This window comes from Triturus cristatus, chromosome 6, assembly GCF_964204655.1.
Source record: "Triturus cristatus chromosome 6, aTriCri1.1, whole genome shotgun sequence".
NCBI classification, from domain to species: Eukaryota; Metazoa; Chordata; class Amphibia; order Caudata; family Salamandridae; genus Triturus; species Triturus cristatus.
This window is the reverse complement of record NC_140589.1, coordinates 1,635,703,009-1,635,722,264: the sequence shown is the minus strand read 5'-3', so window position 1 is coordinate 1,635,722,264 and position 19,256 is coordinate 1,635,703,009. Positions and strand designations below refer to the sequence as shown.

At 41.4% G+C, this 19,256-nt stretch overlaps 1 protein-coding gene across 1 annotated transcript in view; it reads left to right on the top strand.

The window, feature by feature from the left end:
* DYNC2LI1 (dynein cytoplasmic 2 light intermediate chain 1) overlaps positions 1–19,256 on the top strand; it is a 330,466-nt gene that overhangs the window by 59,084 nt on the left and 252,126 nt on the right. The window contains exon 3 of the mRNA XM_085612784.1: positions 5,734–5,768. Within this exon, the coding sequence (XP_085468910.1) occupies positions 5,734–5,768 (35 nt within the window). The remainder of the gene's footprint in view (positions 1–5,733; positions 5,769–19,256) is intronic.

The following is a 19,256-nucleotide window of genomic DNA, read 5'->3' as shown; positions in this document are numbered from 1 at the left end:
TGAAAAAACGGTGGCTAGCATGGGACGGCATTTCTGGTGGCCAACCATGAGAGTGGATGTCAGGAGGTGGGGACAGGAGTGTCCTACGTGTGCTACCATGAAGGCCGACCATGGCCGAACCCAAGGGCTCTTACATCCACTTCCGACCCCGGATAGACCATGGGATAGCATATCACTGGACTTCGTGGTGGGCCTACCGGTAGACCAGGGGATGACGGCAATACTGGTGGTGGTGGATTACTTGACGAAAATGGGGCACTTCATCCCCTGCAAGAGAGTCCCTACGGCCCGGACAGGGTGGCACACATAAAAGACACGTTGATGCGCTCAAGGGCTGTCCTAATAGAGGCCAAGAGAAGATACAAGGCTGCGGCAGACAGGAAGAGAAGGCTCGGGCCACTGTACCGCACTGGAGACTACGTCTGGATATCCACAAGAAACATGAGGTTTCGAAAGAACAGTGTGTTCCATCCCAAGTACATGGCCCCTATCGAATTACCTGACTCCTGTCACACCCAGGGCACCCTCAATGCTTGTTATAAGAATTGCATATTTTCCCCTGAGTTACACAGGCCTTAAGAGATGGCTTGACACCTACATCCTCCTTAGTGCCCCACAAAAGCCCGGAAAAGTACATGTGGCAAGCTGTCACATGTTTGCTTCCCCATTAGTGCCCAAACTTGTGCAGCAGAAACTCAGAGTCATTGGCACACTGAGCACATGGATGGGAACAAGCGAGTGGTAGATTTGGACTTTGTCTTATATGAAACACCATCCAAAGTGCCAAGCCCCAAGTCAGAGACAGCTCACTTGATCACATGTTGATAGTTGTAAGACCAAATCTGTTTCATCAAACAAGCTCCTCATGAATTGCCCCAACTATCACTCAAAGGGATTTCCTCTGAAGATATCATCCACAATTCTCATCATACAAGAACAGAGCTTTTTGTTGCAAAACAAGGCATTTCTCAAGGAGAGCTTTGAATAATCTAGTATGCTATTAGTACTCAGGCACAGGAAATACGCAAGATTGCTGGAGGAGCGTTCACTGGTGTTGCCTACCTTGGGAAAAAAACTCAAAAGCTCCATATCGATGTCACAGTCAAAACAGTAGCAATGATCTCTCAGCATGTGGCCTTCCATATGTGTACACAAGTGCAAGAGAAAATAAATTGACTGGTGAAGACCTACATTGAGATGGTGGAAAGACCCATGCTTTGTATCTACCCAGTTGTGGACACATTCAAGCACAATAGCCTCACACTGTGCACTTTTATGTGATAATGATCCTGCCCAATTGGTGTATAAAGAGGAAATGACACCTCATGGCGGATATGGATGACCCAGTGCTAATGAATGGACTTTGACTTCACATCTTAAATGTGAATGTGTCATGGAGTGAGGAGCTTGAAAAGGCATTGCAAGAAACAATTACCACCATCTTATGTCTAATACCATTAAATAATACATCCAAACTAAACTAAAGGAACTGTCATCAGATGTGAACATTACTGAGCAGGGGGGTTATAGTCCTTTTTACAGATTCAGGGTAATGAAGAGTGGGACCTGGTTGCATATGCTGAGCATAGGTACGTGCAAATTGAGAAAGAGGCAAGAGTAATACTGTGGGAGCGTCACCATTTCTTATTATACCTTTACAGAAGTCGGTTTTAAATGTTGGCTGACCATAAACTGTTGGTTTCACTCTTCCAAAGTTCCTCATCCAAACCACCTGTCACAGCTGTGCCCAGGATTCATCAGAGGAAGCACACAATCTGTCTTGTGCCCCCAAACAACACATTTCTGCACACCACATCCAGAACATACCTGGATCTCCTCATGGCTAGGACCATGCTGATGAATTTATAATCGCTGAAGAGTTTTGCGATCAGTTATAGATTTTATTGACATGGACGGCTGTGGAACTACGAAATCGAGATAAAAGAATGTCAAACATGGCCTTCCCCTTCATATGTTTGGCCAGGTTCATGATTCTGAAGGAAGAGGCGTGGTCATGTCTTTGAACTGCCCATCCTAAGATGGTGGATTTCCCAGAGGGGGCTAATGTAAGTTATATAATGTTACTGTAATGCAAGCCAAGGCAATTGGTTTCCCAATCTACTTATTGCTGAAGCAACTCCTAATGTTTCCAAGATTTCATCTGAAAAGTTTAAAGATCAAGGAACATGCTAATAAGTCAAGATCAAGTTCCTGCCCTTTTTGTTTTGACTGTCTTCTTTTAATTCATAAATTGCCAGTCATCGTTTGGACAGGATTGTTAGTACATTTGTTATCATTCTTCTGATCAATCCTGTGGTCTTCTAATTGAAATTACCTCACACTTGGAAGATTTACTCTGCCTTCCATTCATCTCATTCGAAGCTATATCTTCAAATTTTTATCATCCACATCCAGGTGAACCACTATCAATTAAGGCACAAGGAAAACCGGAATATGAAGTTCAAAAATATTGAGTCTTGGATTTTCAGAGGTTGTCTTCTATTCTTAAGCCCTAATCTATATAAAGGAGCTAAGGGGCAGAAAGCAGGTCATCCCCCACTCAGTACATTATAAACAACAAGGACCTGCTCACAATGTGAACCAATAGTTTATACATCCGTATTGATGGCTATGAATATTAGACCCTCATTTGTAGCTTGCGATGCTATCGTCTAAGCTAATTTACGGTGTAGTTCACAAAAAGAGGACGAAAAACAAATTGTCTACGTGGTGTGTCAGAATGGCTATCTGTGTATACTAGTCCTATGTCTCCCCCACCCAAATATGGTGAAGTGAAAAATGGAAGAAAAAAAAAAAAAAAAAAAAAATGGAAGAAAAAAGGAGTGAGTGGAGTGTTGGTGCCTCACGGTAGCGCCACCAAAGAGGGTTAAGCAGGATGGTACTCGCCTGCTACCTCAATTTCTCATCATCAGCTACCAACACTCCAAAAGCAAGAAATAGTGTCTGATACTAGTGATAAACTAAATAGGTGCTAGGGTGTATGTTTAAGAAAGAAAAAGAAACTGTGCTAGAATATGTGCACGTCTCAACCCCTTAGTGATATGTAATAATATCTAAAAGAGCTGAATCACACTGGCTTGTATACTTTATTCTCAGCTGCGTGATAGCTCATGTGTTAAAATGCCGACATGTTTCGTTACCATTGGACAACACTCACGGTAACTTCTTCAGGGCGTGGGGTCTGTTCCATTCACCCTGCACCTCAATGTTCTCGTTTAAAAACCATTCAGGGTTTTGCCCGCGTTGGGCATACCTTTACCCCTAGGACGTGAGTGTTGTCCAATGGTAACGAAACATGTCGGCATTTTAACACATGAGCTATCACGCAGCTGAGAATAAAGTATACAAGCCAGTGTGATTCAGCTCTTTTAGATATTATTACATATCACTAAGGGGTTGAGACGTGCACATATTCTAGCACAGTTTCTTTTTCTTTCTTAAACATACACCCTAGCACCTATTTAGTTTATCACTAGTATCAGACACTATTTCTTGCTTTTGGAGTGTTGGTAGCTGATGATGAGAAATTGAGGTAGCAGGCGAGTACCATCCTGCTTAACCCTCTTTGGTGGCGCTACCGTGAGGCACCAACACTCCACTCACTCCTTTTTTCTTCCATTTTTTTTTTTTTTTTTTTTTTTTTTCTTCCATTTTTCACTTCACCATATTTGGGTGGGGGAGACATAGGACTAGTATACACAGATAGCCATTCTGACACACCACGTAGACAATTTGTTTTTCGTCCTCTGTTTGTGAACTACACCGTAAATTAGCTTAGACGATAGCATCGCAAGCTACAAATGAGGGTCTAATATTCATAGCCATCAATACGGATGTATAAACTATTGGTTCACATTGTGAGCAGGTCCTTGTTGTTTATTCTATTCTTAAGCCACTGGAAAACCTACCCATCTAGTGAGCGATCAGGAGAATATGTTTTCTCTGTTCATGCTTCCTTACTGGTTTGCTGTTTCTGTCAAAAGTTTAGTGATAAACCTAGAAACTCAGGAGAGGGCATTCTGTTACAACTGTGCCCAGAACTCTCTAGAGGCTGTCCACTGTCAGAGGACGTTTGTGTGTGTGTGTGCACCACACATCATTATGAGGGCTGTTGGAACCCATGCCCATCATTGCGCTTATAATTCTGTGATCGCAGTGACCTGGAGGGGTGTTCCACAATCAGTTGGAGCCACAATCAGTTGGAGCAATTTGATGGCAAAGGTGGCAGTGGAGCTGCACACTCCGGCAGCAGGAAAAGTAAGTCAATCTTGGCCTTCTTCATGTGTTATAGGCTGAAACATGATTCTGAAGTGAAAGGAGTGGTCAAGCATATGAATTACCCTTCCCAAGATTATGGATTGTTCAGAGGACACTATTTCAGATTCCCAATCCAAGATAAAGTATCCGTGTTTCCTTTGATGTTTGTTTCTATTTAAATCATGTTTAAAGGAGGCAGTAACTAGAGGAAGATGGACCGCAATGCAGTCATTCCCTATTTTTCGTAGCTTTTTTTGCCCACTTGCTGTCTATTTTTGATTCTGATTCATTGCTTCTTGCATTTGGATTCCATTTGAATTCTGTTCCTACTTTCTTTGGCTGCATCTTCTTGCATCTGGATTCCATTTGAATTCTATTCCTACTTTCTTTGGCTATTGTTTTTTCTTTTCTAGAGACCCTCTTAAGGAGACACCTCACACCTTTCACATGTGTTGTACTGTGCAGGGTGATACCATGACTGGTGGGAGGAGTTGCTGTTTCCTCAGGCAATCAAGAAGGAAACTGAAAAAACATTCTGCACATCCAGTCTTGACATCAGCCTGCACATTGAAAAATTGATACTGCAGCTTTAAGAGTAATCCTAGACATCTGCTACTAAGAAGATGGTTTGATTAGTTCTCAAGCCACAGAGGAGAGTCACAAGCCTTATAGTCGTCTACCGTGGCTCCCACAGTTTCCAGCTGGTTCTGTTTACCAGTGTCTGTGGAGGCAATGTCAACTCTAGGCCGTTTTTCTTGTCCGTTCAAACCCAGTTTGATCCTGGTGTACCAGCTGCGGAAAGAGTTTTTTTTCATTCTAGCAGAGATTACCTATCATCTTTGTCAATATGTTTCTGTCACAAAGATACACATTTCTGTTTAGTGACATAAGGTTATAGGGAGGGGAATTTCATGTGATCTTTGCCAGGCTTAGGTAAGATGGTAATCATTCATTTACTCTTAGTGTCAGGAAGGTATCTCTTGTTCGCCCCTTTTAAAAAGCTGCCAAGTATGAAGTAAAAAGATTAGTGAATTAATAATGTATTTCGGTGTTGATGTCATCCGTCCAGAGCCTTTCCTCTGACTATTCAATTAATGGCAATAGGTGATCTCATATTCTTTACATATGTTATCAGGATCTAAATAGATCTAGCACCAGTTGCAACTATTTCTCTACAATGTCTGTAGTGTTTCCTTGCTTCTTGCATACGACTTTAGCAACAGTGTCTGATTAAGAAAACTGTAAGGTTACTATGGATCTCTAGGATCAAATTATAATAAAATCCAAAGTTGTTTTACAGTAGTGATTTCTTAAAAATTGGCCGCCGATAGTGCTCATTATCTTTGCTTGGGCAAGTTTCCTATTTTCATGCATTGAGATAGAAAACGTGTATCTAATTCAACTGTTCTAGTTTTCTCTGCAACAACTGGTATAAAATGTTCATTTATTTTTCAGGGCAAGACCTCAATTATTCTCAGGTGCCTTGACAGGTAGGCATCAAGATTTGCCACCTTTTTTTATTTTGCAAGTACTTATGTTGATAAATAAATAAAATGGTATTCCTAATTAATTGATATGTACCTGTGTCAATGATGTGGAATTTGTGAAAATTCCTTTATTGTTCTACATAAAACTGCAATAAAGAATAGTTAAAATTATTTTGTCATTATGATTAAACCCCAAAATGGAGAATGCCAGGCTAATCAAACTAATCTGACAAAACTGCATTCCGGGGAAATGTCACTATGAGGAAATACCTTTTCCATGAAAATCTTTAAATATTTGTGGAAAAAGTATACCAGACCTATGTTTGAATTCAGTGTCCAGTTTAAATAATCAAAAGGAGAAGGTTAAGTAGAAAATGCAAGTTGTGGTATTCTTTTTAATGTTTACGACACCTAGACAGGAAAATCAAGAAGACAAGGGGAAGGGAGGTAAAGAATAAAAGAGCTACAGAATACAAAAGTGAAAGAAGAAGATAAAGGAAATGCAATAAAGAAAAAGGGTATTTGGAAATGGAGCAAGGGGGGTGGCGGGCACACCAATAAAAAAATAAAGAAAGGGGGCAAATAATATAACGAGCACCATGGAGGCAGGGAGGGGTGGGAGTATAATTTAAAAATTAATAAAAGATTACAGGGGAATACGTTTGAGTGCAGGTTGGCAATTCACCCTGTAAAAATAAAAAAAAATAAAGATAGTGAGTGGGTGGGGATTTGGGTGAGGGACAGTAGGAAGCTGCAGGAGGAGGGGACACTATGAGTAGAGTGAACGGAGAGTGCAGGAAATTCCCACTGAAAAAGAGAGAACAGTTCGAAAGAAAAACAAAATATATATATTTTAAAGTTTCACTACAGACATTCACCAAATTAGTTTTGTCAAGCTGATGAGTAACATTCAAGATGAAATATTTGTGGAAACCCATTTGGAAAAATCAGCAGTCAGAACCAGTTTCCTAAAGTTTCAGATTAAGGGCTTGCAACTATTACATCAGATAATTGAGCTATGGTCTACTTCAACAACTAATATCTCATTCTGAGAAAGCAATCTGCTATAACACTCAATTAAAGTTTTCGTGGCTATTCTAATCCACAGTGACAAAAATGCAATACTCCCAAATAAACCCTATAGAAAGTATCCCTATAGATGAATAAATGATGCATTATTTAGCATTAGTGCCCCTTGATATGATGGCATGCAAAGAAAAAAGATTTTGGCTCCCCCGGCCTTCAAATTCATGAAGCTAACCTCCGCAGAGTGAGGAAAACAGACTGAGGTCTCCCTAACCCTTAACAAACCAAAAAAGTCTGGTGGTCTATACATACAGGAGAGAGATACAACAGGAGACATACAAAGATAAGAAAGCCTTAGAGTACTGTATGGCTAGAAAGGATTTCCATCAATAACCAGTAGATGGTCAATTTCATCATCTGGATATCCAGCCTTCCCACCACTATAGACCTCTCCAACAAGAGGTATTCTTTGTGGTTAGGTGTCAAACAGATCACCAATAGTACACATGGGAAAGAGAGGACAGTGAGAATTACTGGCTTGACCAAGACATATATCATGAAATGATGTAGAAGGAGTGCAGTGCAAGAAAGTGAGAATTAAAAAAGGATTTAGAGGAAGAAAGGAGAGTTTATTCAGGATATTCCTACTAATCCTTAGAATAAAATTGGTGCAAAAAACAGCTTTTAACAAATAGGCTGTGTTACAATACGGTCGACATGTTTCAGCCTTCCTGACTCAGTGGTCAGATGGCTTTCCTCAGGACCTTATACCATGTTTGTGTTGCTACTGCAACAATATGTGTGAAAAAAAGAAGAATAAGTGTATAAAATACAATACAACCTTTGTGGTGTACATGCCTTCGTGCAACTGGTATAACTGTTTTACCTAAATACAGTAGGAGATAAGCACAGAAAGGGGAAGAAAGAACACAATGTCTCTGTTAGATAGTTAAGTCTCCTATTATAACAATATATATCGGGAAGAACCAATATACCAACACCAAGTGCTTACCTGTTTAGCACGAGGAATATGCCTCACCTCACCCGGTAAAGACTCAGGTTGATGGAGGCCCCGCCCTATAAGGTAGAGGGAATATTAAATGAATGACCATCAGTGAGAGCGTCAATCGTGGAAGACTCCCATTAGGGAAGATCAAAATGTTGTAATGGTTTCTTTATGGTTTCTTTAAAAGGATCACATTATGGATCCACTAATACGTCTCCTGTCTCGACTCTCCTCGAAACAACTCTCCAATAGTGAGGGAATGGTGTCATTAAAAAAGACGTGCCAGAGCGTCCATACACTCATACCAACAGTGGTGTACTCGTGGTGTGGCTAATAAGTGCATTTGGAAACCGCAAGCAACAACAACAGATTAAATATATATTCCGCTGCTGACAGACCAATGACTGTATTCCTCAGAATGCAAAAATCGAAAAATCCTTACAGTGGAAGAGTACACGCTTACCTATCCGTTGGTACCTCAGCGTCTGCCTGAATCGTTTGGGAGGTAACTGACGGGCTCGGTCGCGGTCTTTTTAACGTCAACAAAACATGCACAACGGCGTGTATGTCTGTCGACCAATGCGCTTCTAGTGACATCATTACAAATGGCTGTAAACGTATTGTGTTGAAGAACTACTGAATGACGTGTCTAATTCAGGAAAAGGTAGTTCGTCCATAAAGCGTGCGTTTCTAACAGCCAAACCCCTTCTGGATGCCCGCAATCTTACTGAACAACTGATTGAAAAGAAGTATTCTAAGAGATTAATTAAGACATCTCTCAAACGAGCCACCAATAACAACAGAGAGGCATTGATTGAACCTCCTTTTGAAAAACCGCCTATGGACCGGCTAACGTTTGTCCACACTTACAGTACTCTGACCAATGGCATCCAGAAGAGCGTCAAGAAACATTAGCTAATGATTTAACATGGACAGTCCTGGAGAAACCTTTTGTACCGTCCCATGTGAGTGACGTATCTCATTTTTTGTTCCGCAAAGAGCAAAGATGGGTTTTCAAAATCCGTAGTGATACCACAGGCCTAAACGACACAATCCCATGGTCCTCTCTCTAATATATTTAATATATTTGATCCAACGTTGTGGGAAATAACTCTTTGTGCTGTTTCCGCTTATGGGTACTACTTAATAACATTATAATTGCTGTTGTCGTGGCCTGGTATGGGCCAGCATTGTGGTTTTTACCCACCAAGCAATTACTTCCAATTTTTGTAATCGCCCTGTCGATTCAATAAAGTTTGACAACTCAACAAATTGTTCAATAGCCCTCAACAGGGTGTTCTACCGACTTCTTAAACCGGATATGGATACCATTCAAATGAACTTTGCAATTTTTATTGCGGCTTTATGGAGTGGGCTAATTTTACTGGGATCTCCCACTAAGTAATTACCTCCAACTTAATTTGATAAACTCAATATAATACTACTTCTAGTGGCTCCATTCATCCGTTTTTCTCATGACTTAGTAGGAGGGAGGAATATTCACGAACTAGGTTCTTTCCTTCTAAATAACTTTAAATTAGTTCAAAGTGTTCGTAACCTATAGATTGACTTGGCAGCTAGTCATCTCAATAGGTAGTTGCTTGATATTTAAGATCTAATACTAAGCTAAAAATTAGCATCCATTATACCAGCTTCACTGTTATTCTACCTTGTTGTTGATATAATTATCAGTTTGTTGATATAATTATAATTATTTGTTCTCTGAGAGTACCCCAAAGAGCAGGGAGCGCTCACGAACTACCGCTTCCTGTTACATATACGTCACTTTGTAGTTCCTTTATTCTACGTCAATTAAATTCTCGAACGTAGATGTCACAAGAAGGGGTTTGGCTGTTAGAAACGCACGCTTTATGGACGAACTACCTTTTCCTGAATTAGACACGTCATTCAGTAGTTCTTCAACACAATACGTTTACAGCCATTTGTAATGATGTCACTAGAAGCGCATTGGTCGACAGACATACACGCCGTTGTGCGTGTTTTGTTGACGTTAAAAAGACCGCGACCGAGCCCGTCAGTTACCTCCCAAACGATTCAGGCAGACGCTGAGGTACCGACGGATAGGTAAGCGTGTACTCTTCCACTGTAAGGATTTTTCGATTTTTGCATTCTGAGGAATACAGTCATTGGTCTATAAGCAGCGGAATATATATTTAATCTGTTGTTGTTGCTTGCGGTTTCTAAACGCACTTATTAGCCACACCACGAGTACACCACTGTTGGTATGAGTGTATGGACGCTCTGGCACGTCTTTTTTAATGACACCATTCGCTCACTATTGGAGAGTTGTTTCGAGGAGAGTCGAGACAGGAGACGTATTAGTGGATCCATAATGTGATCCTTTTAAAGAAACCATAAAGAAACCATTACAACATTTTGATCTTCCACGATTGACTCTCTCACTGATGGTCATTCATTTAATATTCCCTCTACCTTATAGGGCGGGGCCTCCATCAACCTGAGTCTTTACCGGGTGAGGTGAGGCATATTCCTCGTGCTAAACAGGTAAGCACTTGGTGTTGGTATATTGGTTCTTCCCGATATATATTGTTATAATAGGAGACTTAACTATCTAACAGAGACATTGTGTTCTTTCTTCCCCTTTCTGTGCTTATCTCCTACTGTATTTAGGTAAAACAGTTATACCAGTTGCACGAAGGCATGTACACCACAAAGGTTGTATTGTATTTTATACACTTATTCTTCTTTTTTTCACACATATTGTTGCAGTAGCAACACGAACATGGTATAAGGTCCTGAGGAAAGCCATCTGACCACTGAGTCAGGAAGGCTGAAACATGTCGACCGTATTGTAACACAGCCTATTTGTTAAAAGCTGTTTTTTGCACCAATTTTAGAATAGGAATATCCTGAATAAACTCTCCTTTCTTCCTCTAAATCCTTTTTTAATTCTCACTTTCTTGCACTGCACTCCTTCTACATCATTTCATGATATATGTCTTGGTCAAGCCAGTAATTCTCGCTGTCCTCTCTTTCCCATGTGTACTATTGGTGATCTGTTTGACACCTAACCACAAAGACTACCTCTTGTTGGAGAGGTCTATAGTGGTGGGAAGGCTGGATATCCAGATGATAAAATTGACCATCTACTGGTTATTGATGGAAATCCTTTCTAGCCATACAGTACTCTAAGGCTTTCTTATCTTTGTATGTCTCCTGTTGTATCTCTCTCCTGTATGTATAGACCACCAGACTTTTTTGGTTTGTTAATTATTGGACAGGGGATCGAGTCTGGTCGTGGTCATTAAATTGTCCCTTGGACCCCCCTTTACCTTATACTTGTCTCCCATGGGCGTAGTTCACGAGGGAAATCCTTACTAAACTGAATTCATTACATTGCATGACTAATATCGCTTCCACTACATTGACTTAACCTCTACATTGCATGCTAAGTATAGATAAGGGGATGTTGAGTTAAGAATAGTAAATAAATACTTAACTCTCAGTGTACTAATTAGGTTGATGTTGTTGGATGCAGTATTATAGTAGATCTATAATAATTGACATACAACCTTTCAAGAGGATGGACTAGTATGGAGATTACCTCATGCCTGCCAGAGTCTCTGCAGAATAAAATATATACATAGGATCCCCAGTTTGTTCTAAGAAGTCAAAGACTACGACACTATATTTTCCAAGACTTTATTTAACGCTAACCAAGACCATGAGTAATGCAATATATTTATTAATAAAAAAAATAGTAAATCTTTAACATAGGTTAGTATTAGGAATGTGAACAGATAGCCCATAATAACATGTTAAGTATTTACTAACACGAAGCTACATTTGAGTTTCTGTCAATTTGCGAAAATGTAAACCATTAAATTTCCTCATACCTCTCCTTAGGCCAGCAAAGGTGAGCACAGCCTCTGTGTTAGATCTGGTGGTCTACTCCCAAACATTTTGCCTCACTCCTCCATTTTTGCTGATCTCGTTTTTGTTGGTCTTAGGGCTCTGTGCACATTACCACTGCTGACCAGTGCTAAAGTGGGTGTGTGGACTTCTTTAAACATGGTGAAATTTGCTTACACTCAATTAGCCCATTTATTTTACTTATTGTGCCACCTACTTAAGTAGCCTGCCAAACAAGGTTCAGGACTGTTATTACAGCCTGTGTGTGCAGTTTTAAACTGCTTTTTGACCTGGCAAAATAAACCTCTTGCCAGGCCTAAACATTCTTTTTTAATTTCATATATGTCACCCCAAGGTAGGTCCTACACATCTCAGAGGGCAGGGTGCAGAGTGTTTAAAAGGTTGGGCAAGAACTTTCAAGTTTTACATATCCTGGTAGTGAAAAAGTATAAAGTGTATTTTTTACTTCTGCAAGGCTTACCTCTCCTATGAGATAACATTGGGTTATCTTATTACATTTAATAAGTGATAACTTTCAATTAGGAGCAGGTAGGAATATCGATTTTGGTGTTCAATAATTGTAATTTGTAAACCCTCTTCAATGGTAAAGTTGGATTGTAAGTCACTGTTATGCCAATGTCACTTTCTTGTCCAAACAATTTTGTGCCTGCAGCCTGTATCCTGGGTCACATGATTATGTGTAGCTGGTAGTTGGTCTTTGTGTATTACTCCCAGACAGTGGACAAAGGGGAAAACGTGTTGGCAGGATAGGCCATCTGTGGCTTGATAGGGAAGAAGCAGTGATCTACCACATCACAAAAGCTCTACCTCAGCACACTCACACATAGGGTTTGATACTAGCCCCAAGACAAGCTTAAGCCAGAGCAGGGAGGCAGGGAATTCCAAACACCTCTGGGGGTGGAAATCTCCAGAACTGTCTCCTACTTCAAAGCTGTCACCTATTATAAATAGTGGACTCTCAGACTCAATTCTTCATTACATTCTTCATTACACTCCTGGACCCGTGGTTACTATAGAAGAAAGTTCTGCTGCTTGAGGCCTGCCTTGCTTGCTGAGAAGAAAGACTGCGGTACAAAAGGGGGTGGTGATGGACGGAGCATCAGAACCAATCAAACACTCACACCCAGTCAACAGATCTGGGTTTGATCCATCACCTTTAGCTCACTCTACCACCCCAGTTCAGACATGGCCATATGCAAATCAGTATGACCCTGTGCCTCATGGGAACAGTCCAGCCCGAACTGCCAAGCCATGCCTTCCCTGGACCGGAAACAAGCTTCCTAGGACCGGTTTCTGGCATTTCAGCCGTCTTCAGCCAGGCTTGCTTGAATCCAGTGGCAAAGTGAGCAAGGGACTCACGCCTGAGCATACCCTGCCAACTTATGGCGAACAAAGCGGTACAAAAGGGGGTGGTGATGGACGGAGCATCAGAACCAATAAAACACTCACACTCAGTCAACAGATCTGGGTTTGATCCATCACCGCTTCAGTATTAGGTTATCCCTTCCTAATACCGAATTGCAGTGGTATGTGTGAATGTTTTGCAAACAAAATGCGGTCGCAAAACATTCACATTTTACCACCTATTTCAAGGAGGTGGAAACCCATTTGCAAATGGGAAGGGGTCCCTGAAGGGCCCCTTCCCCTTTGGGAATGTTTGTCTCATGGACCACTGCCTACTCTTAAAACATTTTAAGAAAACTTTTCATTTTCTTTTTTTAAATTAAATGTCTAACTTTTTCCTTTAAGGAAAATTGGCTGCATTTAAAAAAAAAATGCTTTATTTAAAAGCAATCACAGATTTAATGATCTGCTGACCCCAGCAGGCCACCATCCCTGTGATTTCTGCGATTCACAATGGGATGCAAACAGAGACCTACCTCATGAATATTAATGAGGTAGGTCTGTTTGTGGCCCACTAGGAATTCCAGAAAGTGTAAAGCACACTTTCGTACATTGGTGTTTGCGATTACCGAATAGCGAATCGCACAAATTTGCTAATTGGTAATCGCAAACCTTTCCCTGTGTACATCTGACTATTAAACATGTTTTTTACTGACTGATCAGTATCTTAGTTTAATATTGGGCAACACACAGGAGAAACACAGAAGAAAACAGCGTTGGGCAATATTGAAATTCCATAGATCAACAGCCATTCATATAACAAAACAAATACAGTAATTAACTCCTTAATCATTCGCCTTAAAATATTGACTTTAAGATATTCCATTGGAACTTGCCCTGATTTAGGAGCCCGCTGGAATGTTACATGCTCTAATGCAGCTAATCTACATATGGCTGATAACCAACATTCACTTCCTGTGTCTCAATAGGAATTTTTAGTCACAGTGATGCTTCTTATTAACCAGCCCTGTTCTTTATAACTCAGAGCTTGGAATATTTCAGGCGTTACTAAAATAAGAGTCTGTGGTTTCAGGTTAAGATCATTCCCAAAATCTAGGAACACTTTTGAAAAAAGACCTCACTCCTATGTAACTCCAGTGTAATATTGCTTCTTGGGAATATGAGTCCAGTTGTCCAAGGCTTTATATTTTAAGTATCGCCTATAGGCAGCTGTAGCTGTGTGGTGAGAACTCATGTCTTTACACAATTTACAACACATACTACACAACATATACATAGACACTTACATACATACAGAAAAAGTATTAGCTCACGGTATTTCACAGATGGAAACTAACTAAAAAACGTAGGAGTTAATTATTATTATTATTTTTTTAAACGTTTTTTGTAATAATTTTTTTTATGCACCGAACTCCATGCTCTCTTTTGGGTTGAAGGAGCACCTCATCCGAGCATGGATCCTCTGCCTGTCACTTTACTCTCTTTGGCAAGGGACTCGGGCAGAGGAGCCAGATTGTTACTAAGCAGCCAAAAAGCTCCTACTCTTTGAGGCATTTCATGAGTCTTACAGCAGCCCCACAGTAAAATCAAAATCGGCATGCAATGCAATGTGGTTCTCGTAGGTTCGGAAACTCTTTCTTTACCTTTTATCATTGCATCAGGCCAGCTGTTCTCGGAATGTGCTCTGTTGCATGGTTACTTAGCTAGGGATGTGTTCAGAGGAATCTGGGAGCTAAGTATTAGATGCTAACCATCTCCTGTACGATTACCAGTCTGGCTTCAGATCATGCTGCAGCATGGACACCCTTACCTTATTCATCGTAGATGAGGCACTTTTGCCCACAGATGAAGATGACCACTGCCTCCTAATATTGGTGGACCTTTCCGGTACCTTCGACACAGTTGACCATCTGACTCTCATGCACATCTTCAAGTATCGAATGGGATTCAGGGCAATGTTCTGTACTGGTTCTCCTCCTATCTTTCCAACTGACATCCGTTTGTTCATTTGTGCTCCTTCAGGTCTCAAAAGATCCCTATCACCTGTGGAGTTCCCCAGCATCACATAATGTCTTGTGTCATCTTCAGCCTCTACATGGAGAGGCTTGATGCTCTACTCACAGATAACTGCATCAGGATTCAACAATTTACTAAGTCTTCTCTATTTCAGACTCTCAATGCCTCAAACACTGACTGATCATTATCCAGACCACCTCGATGTCCAACGCCTACCTGAAACTCACCCCAACTAATACAAAATACCTGTTATTTGTAAAGCACAACAAACAAGAAACAGTATACAAAGAAGTGAACCTTAACATCTAGCCACTTGGATTCATCCTCAGCACCATCCTCGCCCTTAAGGAACGCATTTCCAAAGACATGACCTGGTATTAGCTCTCTCTTCTGAAGTGGGTGAAACCATTTCTTCCAAAAAGTGACTTAAGGTCTGCTGCCCTCATACTCTCCCATTTGGTTGATGGTAACGTTCTGCTCCATGGCCTCCCAATCGCCATACTGGCACCCCGTAAGGGCTTCCTACATGGCACAGCATTTTTCTTTCAGGGCCTGAAAAATTTGATCACATCACCCCCCTTACTGATTGAACTCCATTGGTTCACCTTCCTGGCCCACACTATCTTGAAAGCCTGCTGCATCATTTCAAAATCCATCACGATCAGCAACCCCACTTACATTGCAGAGAAGCTCTGCATCTTAGGTATTCTCTGCACACCTGCAGCCATGACATCATCAGACTGCAGACTAAGAATAGTTTAAAAAACAAGACAGCAGCCATCTTCTAGTTGTGCACCCAGGATTTAGAACAGCAACCCTTTATCAGAACTGCCCAAATACTGCTCCAATTTAGGAAAATGTTGACTCAATTCATTAATAATAACCATAACACAATGTATACATTGTCCACAACTCAGTTACCTCTTCTATCATTCAATCACTTTGTGCTTGTCTCTGACCCTGTAGAAAGCTCTACTGCCTTTTGGCTAAGTTCGCGCTCTTGAAATACCATATACATATATTTGTATGTTCGAAGGGTCATGCTTCCAGTGAATGCTTTCACTTCTTACATTACTACATTCTTGCTTTCTATTAGTTTATACGTTTGGCTGTACCATTGTTTAACTTTCTGATTCACCAACTTAAAGCACATTTTCTTGAAGTAGTTATAGAGCTCCAGTTTAGTTCTGTCAGCAAGATCTGTTGCTAATTGCCACTATTAGAGGAGCAGTCCTTGAGACACTGCTGAGTTTAAAGCCACAGATCACTAGCACATAAAGCTCCTCTTTGCTCAGAAAGTTCCCTGGACGAAACCATATTTGTTAAATTGTCTATATATTCACAACTTGGGAGGTGAAGGTGAAAGATGAGGTAGGCAAGATAAAGTAGAGCCGTGAAAAAACAAACAAAAAACAGTCAAGGTAACCAGCAGCCTTCACAAAGTGTTTAAATACTCTTTTTGAGGGGGATGTAATTCATAGGCAGACTGCTCCAGGAAGCACCAGTGCACCTCTGTAGGTTGGCACCTGGGCATCTGCTGCCAGCATGAACAGTGTCATAATCTTATTTCTTTCCCTTTTGCTGTATTTGCTGACATCAGCTTGATACTCTCATGGTTTGCTTTAACTTTCAGTCCGCCTATAGATGGTGCCATTTACTAGATATACAGTTTGCAGGGAACTGTGTCTGATGTCAGATACATATTTTTTTGCTTTTGTAAGGCCTATCATTTTTATCTGGTTAGTTCAAGCCTAAGCAGCGAGCATGCGCGGTCTCTCGACAAGCTATATACTCTCTGTGGGCTATAAGCCCGCTCATAGGCTTGCGATCAGCTGGTTCCATTGTCACTCTCATAATCTTTTTTTTTCTATTTGTTTATGGCATGTATTTGTCATGCCTCCTTTCGGATTTACCCTCACTGAGCATAGCAACCAAGTACAATATCCTTCAACTGGTTAGCATTTTGTACGTGTTCGGGAAACTTCTTTTTTTGTGATTCCAAAGGGATCAGCTTGGCATACCACGCTTCATCCTTAAGCATGGTCATAGCCAGCAGTTTCCTCGCTGGAGTATAGACCAAGCACAGATTCATTTCTCCTGATTAGTCTCAGTCCGCTGATCACGTTTGCTGATCGCGCTGTGAGTGAGGTACTATTTTTCCAGTGCTGCTGTTTTCCCCTCCTACCCATGACTTCTCCATGTTGCTGTCCATTTTACCCCTTCGCCCTTTCTTGCCCCTACCATCACCTGTTTCCCCCATGCTTGCCAGTCCTGCCTTCCCCCGTCCCATCTGAAAAACCCGCTATGACATGGCACCAGCGCTGGCCGTGTTATAGCGCTTTTTGACTGACTTAACTCTGAGCTCTCCATATTCTTTTCAACCCTGTGCTTCTACCCATCCTAGGGGCGCTTCAAACACTTCCCTGAGCCACTTTCTAGTCAAACTGTACCGATTCATCTCGATCGGTAGATAAAAGAAATCGGCGTTATAACGTACAAGCTTTGTTAGAATTGTCAAAGTCAACAGGTCCTTAAACAGAGACCTAATGACTTTGCCAATGCTGTTTATCCTTTTCTTAGCTCTCTGGCATTGTGCAACGTAAAGAGGGGGGAGTCTGCAGTCATTGCCGCTGAGCCCATTTACATCGCCTGTTTTTCTTAGACTTTGAGTCGATGAGTTGCTACGCCACTCTAGGTGCACAAAAGTGTTTTATTTGTTTATTTTTGTTGTTATCATAAGGGCCTTCGTGCCCTCCGTAACCATGCTCTTTCACAGTGCGGGCGTTGTGAGCACCTGATGTCTGGAAGGCATCCTACCCATACATCAGCCACCCCTCCAGCCTGAACCTGCTGCATGGCCAGTCGCAGCACCAGCACCTGAGCTGGCATTGTGTGAGGGAGAAAGACTGCAGGATTTAAAAAAGTAGACTTTTTTAGCACACCTATAGGGATGGAATTGCTTCAGTGTGCGTTTTGGCATTAAGTCCGTGCTGTAAGGCAAATTCAGGAAAAAAGAATCGTGTTGTTTCTAGAATGAAAACTGCTTGGCGTATATTAAAGTTACCACAGTTGTTAAGGCAGACTAGAAATGTCACCCTTTCTTCAGAGATGTGCACTTCATAGACGCCATAGGAAGTGTAGTCCCTGTGACCTGAACGAATCCTGTTCAAAACCTGAACTATTTAGATTAAACGCAGATAAATTACTGTCCTGGTGTTGACAGGATTACTTCACAAGCCGGAAATATTTTACTGAGAAGCATCATTGACTGCTCATTGGTAGTGCTGGATTCGTAGTGGCTAATGCTATGTCTCAAAGAGCTCTCTGTGAATTTTCTACGGCCTGTAGCATCCTTTCATATCCATGATGATGTGTCCCCGGTTTAGTTTGTGAACAGGTTTCAGCTGCACTGCCCCAACACTCTTCCCTCCTCCCCCCTTATTCTACCTGCAAGGAGTGAGCCTATTTTCACCTTAGATTGCAAAGAACCCGTTTACCTCTTTAGTTGTCTAGGATAGGATATAGGTTTATAAAGCGCTCGATTGCTGTAGCGTCTTGGCGCTGGTAAGTATCGAAGTTTCAGTCTTAAGCAGGGGCTACATTGAAGCAAACAGCCAAGTCTTCAGAACCTTCCTGAAGGATTGATGGTATGGCAAAGATGAAAGGGCAGCTTGTTCCAAAGCTTCGCGGCGCAGTTTGAGAAGGTTCTGCCACCCCATCTAACTCTCCTAGTCCTGTTCACCTGAAGAAGGCCCAAGGTTCTGGATCTTAGGGCACGACCGGGGACATAGGGGATCAGCATTTTTTGGATATCTCTAGCTCCGCCCCCGAAGATGGCTTTGTGGACCAGGCATAACGCCTTAAATTCCACACGTTGTTGTACAGGAAGCCAGTGTAAGGCTCTAATTCCTGCCGAGGTGGATTGGTCTCTAGGAATGTTCAGAAGCAATCTTGCGGCGGCATTCTGTAATGACTGTAGCCTACTCAACTGGGCCTTGTTTATCCCCAATAGTAGGGCATTACAGTAGCCACGCTTGGACAGCAGACGGGCCACCACCACTGTCTTTCGTAGTTCTTGCGCAATAAAAGGGAAGATCTTTCTCAAAGTCCTTATTAGGAAAAAGTATGACGAGGTAAGACTATTCACCTGGGCCGAGAAATTT